A 15,779-nucleotide genomic window follows, 5' to 3' on the forward strand; every position below is an offset into this window, starting at 1 on the left:
GTTTTAATTCCTTGCTTGAGGTGATCACGCAGTCTATATAATGGATCCATTTGCTGGTGTTCGTAGCAGGACATATTACCTAAATGGTTGCTGCTATCAGCTTTCTGGTGTCTGTCTTGTCCAGTCTGTTTCTATTGTTTTATATGAATTGATATAGTAACATAGTTAATAAGGCTGTAAGAAGACAAGAGTCCATAAGGTTCAAACTAAGGAAAACCTACTGTGTTGATCCAGGGGCAGGCAAAAACTCCTATGAGGCAGATGACAAATGCCCCGCCACAGGGAGAGAATTCCTTAACGACTTCAGAATCAGAATAATCCCTGGATCAATGTATTACACGAAATCTAATGCCCATAACTTGTATTATTATATTTTTCAAGAAAAGCATCCAGGCTTCCCTTTAACTTATTTAATGAGTCGGCTACGACAACATCATTTGGCAGAGAGTTCCACAGTCTCACTGCTCGTACAGTAAAGAATCTGCATCGATGCTGATGGTGAAATATTCTTTCTTCTAGACAAAGAAGATGCCCCCTTGTCATGGTTACAGACCTAGGAGTAAAAAGACCACTACAAAGATCTCTGTACTGTCCATTCATACATTGTAATCAGATCGCCCCTAAGACGTCTTTTTTCTAGTATAAATAACCCCAAGCTTGATAACCTGTCCTGGTACTGTAACCCACCCATTCCCTTGATGACCTTTGTCGTCCTCCTCTGCACCAGCTCCAGTTCAGCTGTGTCCTTCTTATATACCGCAGCCCAAAACTGTGCTGTCCACCAATACCCCCAGGTCCTTTTAAGAAGCAGTTTTACCCAGTGTTTTATTATTTAGCACATAACTGTACTTTTTATTTCTACGGTCCAAATGCATAACCTTACATTTACCCACATTAAACTTAATTTGCCATTTCACCGCCCAAGCTTCCAGCTTCTCCAAATCCCTCTGTAATATATTATCATCCTCCTCTGTGATAATTACTTTACCCAGTTTAGTATCATCTGCAAAAATGGAGATTCTACTCTGTAGCCCCTCTACAAGGTCATTAATAAAAATATATATAAAAAAGTGGACCCAACACTGACCCCTGTGGTACCCCACTAGTAACTTAAACCCAATCTGAATATGTTCCATCAATGACCACCCTCTGTTTTCTATCACTCAACCAGTTACTTACCCATTTGCATATGTTTTCCTCTAGTCCCAGCATCCTCATTTTATAGACTAACCTTTCATGCGGCACAGTATTAAATGCCTTTGAAAAGTCCAGATACACAACATCCACAGCCTCCCCCAGGTCCAGTCTATAACTGACCTCTTCATAGAAGCAGATCAGATTAGTCTGACAGGACCGACCCCTCATAAATCCATGCTGGTGCTGCCTTATAAGATTATTTTCATTAGGATACTCCAGTATAGCATCTCTTACAAATCCCTCAAATACTTTACCTACTATAGATGTTAGACTTACGGGCCTGTAGTTTCCAGGATCACTCTTTGACCCCTTCTTGAATATTCGTACCACATTAGCTATGGGCCAGTTCTGTGTAACAATCCCTGTCAATATAGAATCTTTAAATATTAGGAATAACCGTCTGTTTAAAGCAGTATTTAATTCCTGCAAAACTCTAGGATAGATACCTTGTGAGCTCAGTTACTTATGGAATTTAATGTTTTTAAGGTGTCGCCCCACTTCTTGTTGTGTTAGGCAGGTGAGATTTATGGGAGGATTTATATTATCCCGTGTCATGTCGTCTGTTTATGGGATTCTCCTCTGTGAATAGTAGAGAAGAATGTGAAGTACATTGGTCTTTTCCTCACCCCCCCCCCCCCTCCACCATTACACCCAGATTATTTTTGACGGGACCAAAATTTTCAGTTTTAAGGCTTTTGTTATTTATATAGGTGAAGAACATTTTGGGATTCGTTTTACTTTCTGTGGCTATCCTTCTTTCTGTTGCAAGTTTTGCTTCTTTTATTTGTTTTGTTTTTTAAACATTTAATTCTTCTGTCTATAGTTGCACAATGCTTCCCCACTACCCTCTTGTTTTAGAAGTCTGAATGCTTGTTTCTTATAATTTATTGAACCCCTAACAGCTCTAGTTAACCACATTGGTTTTCTCCTATATCTACTACTTTTATTCCCATATGGAATGTGTTGTTCACACGATATGTCCCATTTCTCTTGTGTACTTTTAATTCTGAAGGCATTGTCTCAGTCTATGTCCCCAATGTCCTCTCTTATTTTTTGGAAATTAGCCTTCCTAAAATTTAATGTTTTTGTAGCCCCCCTACTAAAGATTTTATCGAAGGATAATTGAAAACTTACTATGTTATGGTCACTATTGCCTAGGTGACCCCCCACCTCTATTTTTGATATTCTGTCTGGCCTATTGGTAAAGATCAGGTCCAGCAGTTCCCCTCCCCTCTCTTGTTGGTTCCTGTACTAGTTGGGAAAGGTAATTATCTTTTACTATTTCCAAAACCTACTCCCTTTGCTGGAGCTGCAGGTTTCTGCTTTGCAGTTTATATTTGGGTGGTTAAAGTCCCCCATAATAATGTCTTATAAGAAGATTTCATAAGCTTTTTCCACTATACTTGGAGATTTATAACTCACTCCTATAAGAATTTTATTATTCTTTGTCCCTCCCCTTGTTTCTACCCAAAGAGACTCCACATTATCATCACACATTCTCCCGCAGAATGGGCTTAAGGCAGGATTTAACATATAGGCAGACCTCTCCTCCGTTCTTATTTTTACGGTCATTTCTGAATAGACTATAACCCTGGGTATTAACGGCCCAGTCATAGCTCTCATCCAGCCATGTCTCGCTTATCCCCACTACATCGTATTTCTCTTCCACCATTATGAGTTCTAATTCCTGAGCTTTATTGGTGAGGCTTTGTGCATTTGTATACATACATTTAATATGTTTGTCCATATTTCCTTTCCTGTTATCGCTAGTGACTGTTCTTTCCCTTCCTGCCAATCCACCCCCAGTTCCATAATCTAGCCCCAGTTCTCCATCTACTGTCTTCACTTACTGTATTGTAGTTGCCCCCCCCCCGCCCCGGTCCCTAATTTAAACACTCCACAACCTCTTAGGGTCCATTTACACAGAAAGATTATTTGACAGATTATCTGACAAAGATTTGAAGCCAAAGCCAGGAACAGGCTATAAACAGAGATCAGGTCATAAAGTAAACATTGAGATTTCTCCTCTTTTCAAATCCATTCCTGGCTTTGGCTTCAAATCTTTGGCAGATAATCTGTCAGATAATTTGTCTGTGTAAATGGACCCTTATGCATCTTCTCCCCCAGCACAGCTGCACCCTCCCTATTGAGATGCAGCCCGTCCCTACCGTAGAGCCTGCAACCGACAGAGAAGTCGGCCCAGCTCTCCATGAACCCAAACCCCTACATCCTACACCATCTTGAGCCACTTATTTACCTCCCTAATCTCCCGCTGTCTCTTAGGTGTGTCTCACGGTACCGGTAATATTTTGGAAAAATGAAGATCCTAGTCTTAAAGAAGTCCGGCAAAACTTTTTATTAAGGTATTGTATTGTCCCCAAAAATCCCCAATATACACTTATTACGGGAAATGCTTAAAACTGCTTTTTTCCCAGCACTTACTACTGCATCAAGGCTTCACTTCCTGGATAAAATGGTGATGTCACAACCCTACTCCCAGAGCTGTGCGGGCTGTGGCTGATGGAGAGGATGATGGTAGGGGGATGCTCAGTGTCCTTCCAGTGCCCTGTGTCCCTCAGTGTCCCCCTGCCATCATCCTCTCCAGCAGCCACAGCCCGCACAGCTCTGGGAGTCGGGTCTTGACATCACCATTTTATCCAGGAAGTGACATCACCATTTTATCCAGGAAGTGAAGCTTTGATGCAGTAGTAAGTGCAGGGAAAAAGCACTTTATGTGCATTTCCCAAAATAAGTGTTTATAATAGGCGATTTGTATAAATTTTGGGGGGCAATACTTTAATAAAAATTTTCATTGGACTTCTCCTTTAAGGTTCCTAAGTCCCTGAAATCGTTTTTTAAGACCCTCCACCTACCTCTAACTTTATCATTGGTGCCAATGTGCTGGGTCATCGCCAGCCCTTTCCAGTAATCAATTATCACTTGAAGTAGGGCATTATGGCTGGCTACAGGGGGAAAAACTCTGCTCTATACATCCTGATGCCCATGAAAAGCAATCGTCTAACAGGCTCATAGCACCTGCCCCTATTCTCAGGTCTAAGGCATTTCAGAAAGGAATGAAAAATAAACTTATTTTTATCTATTAAAGTGTACCTATCATTTTTACAAACTTCTGACAAGTCATAGCAACATGTCAGAGGTTGTATCGGTCAAGGTCAGGATGCTGAGAACCCCGCTGATCGTTAGAATGAAGGTGCAGACGTTTGCTGCAGTGCATGCTCTGCCTCTTCATCGCCACCTTACCGCTAATATAGCGGTGGACGGAATTATAACGGAGCCCTATGGAACTTCCAATACAACAATTACTGGAAGTTCCATATAATTCCATCCACCGCTACATTAACAGTGAGATGGAGAAGAAGAGGCAGCACACCTGCCCCTTCATTCTAACAATTTGTGGGGGTCTGAGCACCAGGAGCCTGACTGATACAAACCCCTCATATGGGGCTATGACATGTCAGAAGTTTGTTTAAATAATAGGTACCCTTTAAGGGCAATATCCTATTTATTCAAGTTGTAACAACTACAAATGAAGTGCTTTCTCACACTGCTTGATCTGATAAACTATTTTGCCTTTGGGTTTTTATTACCTCTTTGTTAAAATACATAAAGCCAAATGTTTGTAATATGATACACCTGGTTAGGATATTCCCATAGTATAGTTAGAGATGAGCGTATTTCCATTACAAAGCGCTTACTTTGCTTGGCGGTCGACTTATACTCTGGCTGCCTTTGATCTCTGTGCCGCTTCACCCTGGGTGCCTGGAAAAGCTCTATCCAGTCCTGGGAAACTAGAAGTTTCCATGGACTGGATCTTGCTTTTCCAGAAATGCAATGAACCTAAAAAGGGTGGTGGTGGGGAGTGTTATAATAGCCTGTGCGGGCCCTTTCTTTGCACAAGCACCACAGTATTAGTATATAGGATTTTTCTGACAAGCTGGTGCTAATGCTATACGTAAATATATCTCTTTGTCCTAGATGGTAGAAGGCCAAACCTCATTGGTTTTAAACCTTTAAAGTAATAAATGGAGTGCTGCTCATGGACACGTTAAATTGTGGTTGAAATGTATGACTTGAGCGCCTTTCCAACATGATGATTGAAAGGGGTCCTATAATTTTCGACTTTTTTTTCTATAAAAAAAAGTTTCTTTTTCTACACAATTTCATGAAAGAGCATGAATCTGTAGAATCCATTACACTGCTCACTCGAATGAGAAACTAGAGTGAAAAATGGTGCATCATGGTCAGCTGTTATACAGTACTATTACTAAATGTTTAGCTGCTGAATGACCTGTGACTTTCTGCTTATCTGTGCTGCTGCCCTTGGGCGGTGTGATGGTATCTGGGCAGACTTGATGCAATAACAGAGCTAGCCTAGAGGGGGTGTGTGTGTGAAAATTTCAATCAATCTATATAATTAGAGATCTATCTATCTATCTATCTATCTATCTATTTTTGGTCCTTATAATGTGTGATGGAATCTTTTGAGTACTTTGCTATATTAAAAATTGTTGAGAACTACCTTAGGTGGAGTTCAATCTTCAAATTTTGATGCAGTTTATAGCTGTACCCAAACTACAGGGTGAAAATGACAATAAAGGAAGAGCTAATATGGCACAGAGGCACAGCATGCACGCCTCTTCACTCCCACATCCTTCCTGTCTTTATTAACTGACATACAGGGCTGGAGGCTCAGTTCTTTACAACAATCAGTGAAGACAGAGAGTTTATGGGAGGGAAAAGGCGTGCATGCTGTGGCTCAGCATCATTCTGTGGCACTTCAGCCTTTGAGGAAAAATGCAATTTTATATTTGTGCAAAAAGCCATCAGGAAAGACAAAAAAAAACAACGGACGTATTTGCACAAACGGCCGTTATTTGCAAAACAACGGTCGTTGTTTGCGCAAATATGGACGTTGTTATGAAATACGGCCGTGTTTTTTTACGTAGTGTGAACATAGCCTAAGGGTTAAAGATAATCCAATAGTTAAAATGCATAAAATTTTGGGTCTCTTAGCATACACTTCTATATCTAGCAAAACGGCACACTGTAAATGCTTGGATTCCATGAATAGTGCAGCCACAAATACTGTTACTGTTAATAATATAAACCTTAGTAATGATAAAAGACCTTGATTATGGTCATTCACTTGTGAGCTGTTACAATTTCAATCGTACAGTAGTTTCATTCAAAACTTTGGAAAATAAGCATTTTATACCATGCCAATTTTGCAAGTTTTCGCATCTACAAAGAATGGGGCCTGTCATTTTTATTGTTGGTACACTTTAACTGAGAGGCAGTATCTATATAAAATTACTACTGTTTAGGACCCTATAGGATGTGAAAAAAGGAAAGTAGGTTTCTGGAAAATGCAGAGATGAATTGTATCTGAAAGAAATCATCATGGTGACCTGGGTCATATGGAAATAAGAAAGTGAACCTCAGAAAGATGACGTCACCTGTGAGTCACTGAAAGCTGTTTTTTGTATTTTGTAGAACATAATTTGGTAGGGGTACCCTTGGGTATTTCTTCCCCAAGGGGTGCCCCCAGATGTAAAAAGGTTTGGGGAACATTGCCTTATTTAGAGTCTGTGATAGTCAGGGATCTGGGTGCTGAAACCATCAATTATTGCTTCCAGTGCCTTTGTGTGGGCACAAATATGGGCACAGCATCTAGCCAAGTGCTTCTGCCTCCTTGTCCTAGTAATTAGTGAGTGCTCCAACATAGGCTTTTCCACTGGTCAAAACTTCTGTCACGTCACTATGACATGTTAGAAGTTAGTGGAAAGTTTAGATATGCTGTAAAGAGAATGTGTCAGCTCTGTATCTCTTATGCAGCTGAAGAGACCCGTAGTTAGTTCATACTGAGCTAAAACTAACTGTACCTATCTTTTTGTGAGGTCCATTTTTTTAAGTTACTAAAGCATAGTTTTTCTGTAAAACAATGCGTTAGTCATTTGTAGTAATATCTAGCTTACCATCAGACATAGATATAAGATACAGCCGTTGAGAACGGCAGCACGCAGTAGTGTACTTTACTCTCCGGTTGGCCAAACGTCCAACATTTTCGCTTCATGGCTGCCGTGCTCTCCCCCTGGATGTATCTTGGGACTGCAGTACTAAAAAAATACTACAAAAGACAGCTTTAAGAGCCAGAGGGGCAGTACTGAGTTGCAGCAGTAGGCCTTCTCCAAGCTGTGTTCATTGATTTTATGCAGGGCAGTGCTAGGGATGTCAAGGAGGAAAGCTGCTGCAGCCTGGCACTGCTTCTCAGACTCTGATGCAAAGTGTGCTTTATCAGTAACTTTTGAAATGTCTGATGATTTTTCAAAAGTTACTACAGATGACAGCAACGCTTTAAGTTTTACAGGAAAACTGCACTTTTGTAACTTAATAAATGTCTGGCACAGGAATAACAGGAACAGTTAGTTTATCCGATTAAGAGCTATTTGTGGGTGTCTGCAGCTCTGTATGAGGTCAGGAGCTGACAAATCTACTTTATGAATGTCTACACCATGCCTAGCAAACCATATTTATTTTTACCAGGGGCTACTGATATGGTAAAATAAATAACTGGCCTTACTCACTGTTGCCAAAAAGTTAAAGGAAAAATATCTCTAGAATATATACTGTGTGCTGTAGCCTAAGGGCTACCTGAAAAGAAAAATCACTGTGCTGGTCGGCATGCAGCGGCAGCTGATGCCGAAAGATCAGGCTGCTGTGTATATGTCTCACAGCTGCTGAGTTCTGTGCAGAAGCCCTATTGACTAGAATAGATTGTGAGCATGGAACATGGCCGGCATGGGACGTATCCACTGAAATGCTATCCTGCCATCAGCCGCTCAGCGATTCTTTGTGACAGGTGCCATTGCTTTCAATGGACACAATAAATTCAGTGCAGACCATGAAAGAATCCAAAGACCATTCATTTATGTACGATAGTACGTTAGAGATAGCTTATAGCATGACAGTGTGCCCTTGGCACTCAACAAAACCATAATTATCCATCCAATTTCCATTTCCACTTTCTATTAAATGTGGTGATTTATGGCTTTTGTTAGTCAAAATGACAGTATTCTTGTTTTATCAAATATTTGGCATTTATGTGATCAGGAGGAGAAAAAAAATCACATGGTATTATGTTGATCAAAACAGAAAGAATTGCTTGACCTTTGAATTACATAGAAGGCACTGGCTCCTATATGGAAAAAAAAGCCACCACAAAACATTTTAGCTGCCAAATTTAAATACATAAATATTACATATTAACACTACAGTAAAAGGGCTGCATTAATTTCTAATTTTCTGCTTCTTACGGCTGTCAACTTTGAACCTTAAAACCTCTTCTGTACTATTACTCCATGCCAGCTTTCTATCAACCCTCCACCTACTACTACCCTGCGTTCCTACTTCCCACAGGATTTTCTTGACACCGGCAGATTAATGAAAGACCATCACAGGACCTAACACTATAAGGGTTGTATGGCAGTAACTTTCTTTTTTTTAAATAAAGGGACAGACTGGCTTAAAAAAACAAAACAAAAACAAAAAAAATTACTGCCCTGATCTTCTCCCACTGCAATTCCAAGACTCACCTGATACCCACTGATCTCCACTTCCTGATCCTGTCTTGACACACAAGAAATGACCAGATGGTTGTAGACATACAGGAAGACAATGTTTCCCCTTAAAGGGAGCCAATCAAGACAATTGTGCCAACATGGTTCTCAGCAGCACAAATTTACTGTGCAGCTCATGGAGAATACCAGCTACGGCTGCAGCAGTAGCCTTGCGGCTCTCTGCCTCCATGAGAGGCAGACAAATAGGTCTTTTTGCCTATCAATCATTCCTGCAGAGCATACTGACGGGTAGAGAGTCGTGACTTGTCACAGGTAGCTTCCCGCCCAGAACAATAGTTGCCGACGCTCTCCTGGCCTAACTGATTGGTTCCCTTTAAAGTTACAATGCAGCAGGAAGGCTAGTTGCGAAAGTCAACAACACAAAGAAATATTTCAGTGCTCATCTGGAGCATTAGTAAGCCTTTTCTTTCTTTTTTTTTTTAATACCCTGTGTGCAACCCTTAAGAAATAAATGCCCAACAACACTTTTAGTGCTTAAAGCTAACCTGTGATTATATGGGTTTCCCACGCAAAAAGAAATGATCGGCTGGTTACCAACACCTGACATCCCCATGGATCAGCTGTTTAGAGCCTGCAGTACACCGTTAAGGGAGTTTGTCTCCGTTCATTGTGTAGTGGTGGTGACCTGTAACTGCAGCTCAGCTCTTTTTCACTTCAACAGGACCTGAGCTTCAGTTCTGTTTGCCACTACTACACAGTGAATAGGGACAAACTCTGTTTTCTGAGCAGTGTGGACTCTGAAAAGCTGATCAGTATGGGTGTTGGCACCCCGCAAATCAGTGCTTTTTGCCAAAAAGACCCTTTAAATTTTATTTTTTTTATATGTCATAGAGACATATCAAAAGGTTTTTTAGGTCAGGGCCTCAGTGTTCTTAAACTGGAAGGAGTACACGCTTAGAGCAATTTCTTATCGGTTGGAACCAATAAAAACATTTAACTGGTACCTAAAACATGTCAAAAGTCTTTTTTTTTAGTGGCAGGTATGCAATCTATTCATTTACAAAATATTTTCTATGTACTAATATAAACAGTTTTGGTTTAACTAGTAAGTTAACTCACACAGTAGTAAACCACAAAGGATTTATGTGGGTCAGCTCTCCTCACATTATTAAAACCAACATAATAAATTATTCAATCTTTTTTCATAACCTGTATACATTATAAGAATTACTTCGATAATACTGCTACAATTGCAAGTGTTGGCCTTTGTGCAAAGACATGATTGAAGGGACAAGTTGAAGCAAGTTATAAAAATGTGCATTCCATCACATTATGGTTCAGTGCAATGCACTGCTTAAGCCAGAAAAGAATATTTAACAAAAAAAATCTTTAATATACAGTATACTCTTCTAAATAAGAAAATGTAATGTTGGCAGCCTAATGGATCATTGGATCTTTTTATCTTCCAATCATGCATAATGTGCGTGATGGTGGACTATAGCCAGTTAGCTGCGAGGTTGGCACAGACACAGGCTGAATGGCACAAAACTGGCACAGATATAAAGCTGGTCACTTATAAATAAGGAACAAAATATGCATGGCAACTGGAGACAGGCAAAACAGCTTTAGGAATCCATATTTTATTCCAAAGAAGAAACAAAAACTTGGCATAACCTCCACTCTGCTCATCTATTGCTAGAAAATGTACCAGTTATTACTAGTTAAGTGAAAATCAACTTTTTAAGCCTACATAGGAAAGTATCACATGCTGCAAACATGGTAAACTACAGAAATATATTCGTTTTTTGGATACCACCATCTGTCTACTTGCTAAGTTTAGTTTTGTAGGTTATCCCAATCCAAGCAAATAAAACTGAACTGCAGAACTATATACAGCCTATGGACTGGTATGATGCTGTTTTAGGGAAAAACAGACCTTTCACTTTAAAGCAGGATATTACTAGTCTTAAAATGACAAGTAAAGGTTATATAAGTACTGCACTACTACTTTTAATCAACTGTAAAACAGATGCCTAACCCAGAAAGGTAAGTTTAATAGCACTAACAGTCCTATGCCAATGGCCTTCCGATTGATGGAAGTAAGATGCAACAGGAAGCACATGCTGTATGGATAACCTTATTTCCTTGCTGCTAAATGAGAGGGAAGGCCTGACTGACTGGCAAAGTGCTGTTACGTCCACAAAAATATCACTATACATGCATTACATAACAGCTCTAGCACAAAGAGACCTTGCAACAGATTCTTTGAACTTCAAATATAAAATAAATAAAACATACACATTGCTATAAGTTTTAAATATGCTTAGTGCACTGTAAACTATAACCAGCTATTTGTAGACAAAAGACATACAGTTTAAACACATTTAGGAAACATTACCTCAATATATGGAACGATTTTGCAAGAGAAATCCTCCAGTAGCCACTTCTTTGTCAGTTCATGAAATATTACCAACGGAAGGCAGAAGAAAATGATCAGAAAATCCCAGAAGGCCAAATTTGCCAAAAGTGAGTTGGAAATGCTTCTCATATAATAGTTATGGCAAACTATGCACATTACAGCCATATTACCCATAATTCCAATAACAAATATAATGATGGATAAGCACATGACTGCATATGCACCATATGAATCCTCTGTTAAAGGGTAAAATGGGTTCTTTATGTGGAGCTTTTTATTTGTTGTGTTTTTTGGTACTAAAGCTTGGTTAAATTCCATATTATCGGTTAACAATTTCAAATCATTAGTAGCAAAAGGTACCGATCCATTTAAGGACAAAGCATGAGGTTCTGTCCCTTTGCCAACAATGGAACTCTGCAAAGTTTCATTCAAATCCACTAAGAATTTCTTGTCACTGCTGGTTTTGTTTGAGCTGTCATTCCCCTTCTTCCACTGATGTTCATACGTTTCCCTTTTCCTTCTAGCACTGATGTATACCATGGCATTATTATGCTGCTCAGGTGTTTCATCGGTATACCTGGTTTCCATGGCTGTGTTGCTCAGCTTTCCATGCTCCCCAGGAAAGGGTTCAGACTGCATGTTTGGTGCAGGTGTACTCTGGTCTTGTTTGGCATTTTGCTGATGGGAATTCTCTTCATTTAATGCAGAGTCAACAGGCTTGCTTGAGCTTAGATGTAAAAATTTACAAATAATGGTCCTTAAAACACCATTTGGGGTAGACTTGTCATCAACACTTTGACTCCTTGTCCTTTTAGAATAAACTTCGTCCTGAAAAGGAGGCCGATCATGGCACCAGGTTACATCATCGTCATATTCCACCTTGCTTAAACCATCATGCAATTTAAGATTACTTACTATTGATGCTCCAGAAAATACAAAAAATATTGTGTAAAACAGCAACTGCATGTTTAAGAGAAAACATTCAGTTAAAAAACAAGAAATAAATAGCTGGTTCTGGGCATGTCACTTGATCCCAGAGTGGCAGACAAAAGCGACGAGGACAGAAATGATGTGGTGTAAATAAATTACAAACTCCTTGGAGTAAAGTTTCACCTTTGAAACATAACGTAAATGACAATGCAGTTCAATGGATGGCAGTCATTCCAGCATCACTACACAAGCTCTTAGTAGAAAAAGTTCAGGTTGCCAATGCTGCACATTCATACAAATACCAGGACTCCACCCTTTTTGTGCCACTGTCTTTGTAAGAACTGTTAGCTTTACCCTGGCTGCTCATTTAAATGTTCTTTCAGCGCTTCATTGCAAAGACATCAAGGGATGGCCCTTCCTCCTAATAATCACAAATGAAAATAATCCCTCCTAGGCTCAGAGTAAACAGGTTGCAGAGATGTCATCAGATCAGATTAAAGGCTGGACATAAAAAGACAGACAACAGGCTTTCACGGACGTTTAAAAGAAAGAAAAAAAAAAAAGACCAGACTTGGCAATATCCTTGAATTTTCCTTTGTCTGAGTTCTAGATGGAGTGAAGGTGAGGAGAAGGTAAAGAAGCCCTGTTGGTTGTCAAGGTGCAGAAGAAGAATCTGTTTCTGAAGGTTTCTCCCTGGCTGTAGTGCTGCTGTCACTGAAGAGAGCCCCGCCTGCAGGCTTTACAAGCCTATTCTCTGCGCCTGTGTGTGGCTGTAAACGAGACAGCCTCTCTCCTCCCTTCTATACGCTATCTCTCCATCTAATGTCACTCAACAATTATCACACCTTGCTGTGTGCCCTCACATGTATCTACTTGCATCTCCAACAAGATGGGTGGCTGCTTAAAGCCAAGGCTGGCATTTTATAGGCAGTATTACATGCCCTATCGGATTTTTCAAACAAAGAAAAGATAATCCTTTACCTCAGTGCATTGTAGTAGTACTTGCGGCAGCGGTGCCATTCTCTGTCTGGGCAGAGCATAGCTAGTTCTCTTAGCAGTGAAGCTGACACAAAGGCTGTGCAGGAGGGGGAGTGGGGAACAGAAGCTGGTAATGCTGCAAGTAAGATCTAGAAGCAGCTGGATGAATTATTTCCTAGTAATACAGAATCTTTGCAGTAAAAACAAAATGGTGATACCTTGAATTATATAAAATATTGCTTGTCATTTACAAACATTTGTAACTGGGTTACAATTGTGTTAGTTCCATGTTTGCGCTGTAGGATTGGGGGGGGGATATCATATTTTTAACATTTGTGTTCATATAAAATACCACATATATAAGTGAAATAGCAATACTGTAAAAAATGTTTTCTTGGAAAGGATTAGTGTGGACAGTAAAGACAAACACCAAATACTAGAGGAGGAGCTAGAACCCAAAGTTCACATAGCCTACAGGCAAACGCATTCATTTCTTTCTCTGGTCTGGAGAGGTGAGAATACAATGTGCACGTCATATCTATTTTAGTATAGGATCTTGGATAAATAAGCAAAATTGAACTAAAAAAAAAAAGGATAAAAATGTGCCAATCAAATACTGTACATCTTTTTAAAAGATTATATCCATACACACACACACACCGTATTTTCCGACGTATAAGACTACTTTTTAAAATCTTCTTAGAAGTTGGGGGTCGTCTTATACGCCGGGTATGGTCACCTCATACGGTGGGGTGGGGGGCTAAAAAATGGCCCCATCCCCACCGTATGGGAAACCACTATTAAAAAAACAAACAAACATTTAACTCACCTGGGGCTCACCTCAGGTGAGAGGCTTCAGGAACTTTTGACGCCTCTCTCATTCTTCCGAAGTTCGCCTGACAGCAGGACTGCGGTCAGGCAGGGGTTAACATTTTCCGGCGTATAAGGCGAACCCGACAATCTGGTGGCTCATTCGCCCACCGTGTACTGGGCTTTAATGATTGCTCACAGTTAAATGATGTGGCGCTTTGATTGGTACAGCAAGGAACCATTGGCTTCCCACCCTGCCAACCTCTCTTGTGGCAGCAGGCAGCATTATGTCTCTCCAGTCACTCTCTCCCTGATAGCAAAAATAGTGGTCATGGTGCGATGGTATTATTTGTCTCTTGTATACTGGTATTATTGGTAAATACTGTTTTTTGGTATACAGTAGCAGCGTGATGAAATTATACCAAATCTCATCTACATGCTGAAACAAAAATCACAGTAAAAGTTAATATACAGTACACTGCAGAAGACCTGAAGCTACTGCAGCGGGTGTCCAGCAATTACATTAGGTGTCAGTAGTTGCTCTGAAAAAGGAGCCCCCTAGGACTCTATTGCCCAAGGGTCTGCTAAATACTGAAGCTGGCCCTGTGTACAGTTACCTTTATATATAAACACACACATACACCAATCCACAATAACATTAAATCTACCTGCATAATTGTTTCTCCCCTTGCCCAGTGCCATCACTGAATTTTTGTGACCAGCTGTCTTATTCCTAAAAACAGTGTCTGCTTGGTACGCATCTTGGCCCCTGTCTCATGTCTTCTCCTGTGGCCTGTAACCTCTTTGTCTGGTTGTACAGCAGTGATAGGTTGCTAAGATTACTGGCGCCAATAAAAGCATGATGCCTAATGGCCTGCTGGATTTTTATAGAGGCACCTGTCGGAGCAGGCATAGTTTTCAGCTACAAATCACACCTGTGTGCAGATGTAAATTGCAATAAACACAGTCAGGGTATGTTCACATTGAGGAATAGGCGAATAATTTCAAGCGGAATCCGTGCTTATTTGTATGCATATTCTGCTTGAAATTCCACTTGTAAAATATGTACAGAGCAATGTCCCATTGTGCTCAATAGGATTTCCTCTCTGTTGTTCACATGGCAAAATTTACGTGCGGAATGTTCTGCCACAAATCCACTTTCCGTCCAAAGAATTTACATGGATTCTGCTAGAGAAATCCCATAAAAGTCATTTGGGCTTTGAATTTCCGCTATTCTGCCAAAGATAAAAAGGGGGAAATAACAAGCAGCAAACTTTCCTGTTCAATTCTTGAGCGTGAACATGCTGTAAGAGAAGATGCCACACCACCCTATGCACAGTTGCATCTACTGTTCTGTCTACTTGATGTGAGCAATGCAGAAGGCAAAAATTTTGACTTTCTGCTATCTGCACCTGATGCACAGCATATTAACCCCCCCCCCCCCCCCAAGCTTTCATTCTAATGCACTTTTTATTCTGGCCTGTCATTTATTGACTGATCATCCAGTCATTGACCCAGATTTTATCTTCACCTCGAACCTGTGTCTTTTCTGAGAAACCACAATGGAAACCATCCTCTGCGCCTGCCGGCAGTGGCCTTGTTCAGCATAATCTAGTTATGAAATTTGTTGGTGGATTTCATGATGAAATTGCTTCCTGCCCATTTTGGGTTACATCTTTTGAATCTTTAGGGTGCCTTCACACGTAACAGATTCACAGTGGATTTCACGCTGCGGGTTTGCAGCGGAATATGTAACCCGGCCCCTTTTAAGCCCGCAGCATACATCACCTGCTCCAGGCTCCTGCTTGCTTTGGGGCCTCCCAGCATCTCCTGGTGGTCAGCCAATC

The 15,779-nt window shown here is 40.4% G+C and overlaps 1 protein-coding gene across 1 annotated transcript in view; it reads right to left on the reverse strand.

Moving 5' to 3' along the window:
- Positions 1-12,902, reverse strand: part of GPR37 (G protein-coupled receptor 37) — a 30,425-nt gene extending 17,523 nt beyond the window's left edge. Inside the window, exon 1 of the mRNA XM_069976701.1 lies at positions 11,194-12,902. Coding sequence (XP_069832802.1) covers positions 11,194-12,180 — 987 coding nt within the window. The 5' untranslated portion in view covers positions 12,181-12,902. The remainder of the gene's footprint in view (positions 1-11,193) is intronic.
- Between the last annotated feature and the right edge of the window lie 2,877 nt (positions 12,903-15,779).

The sequence above is a fragment of the Dendropsophus ebraccatus genome, chromosome 1 (genome assembly GCF_027789765.1).
Source record: "Dendropsophus ebraccatus isolate aDenEbr1 chromosome 1, aDenEbr1.pat, whole genome shotgun sequence".
NCBI classification, from domain to species: domain Eukaryota; kingdom Metazoa; phylum Chordata; class Amphibia; order Anura; family Hylidae; genus Dendropsophus; species Dendropsophus ebraccatus.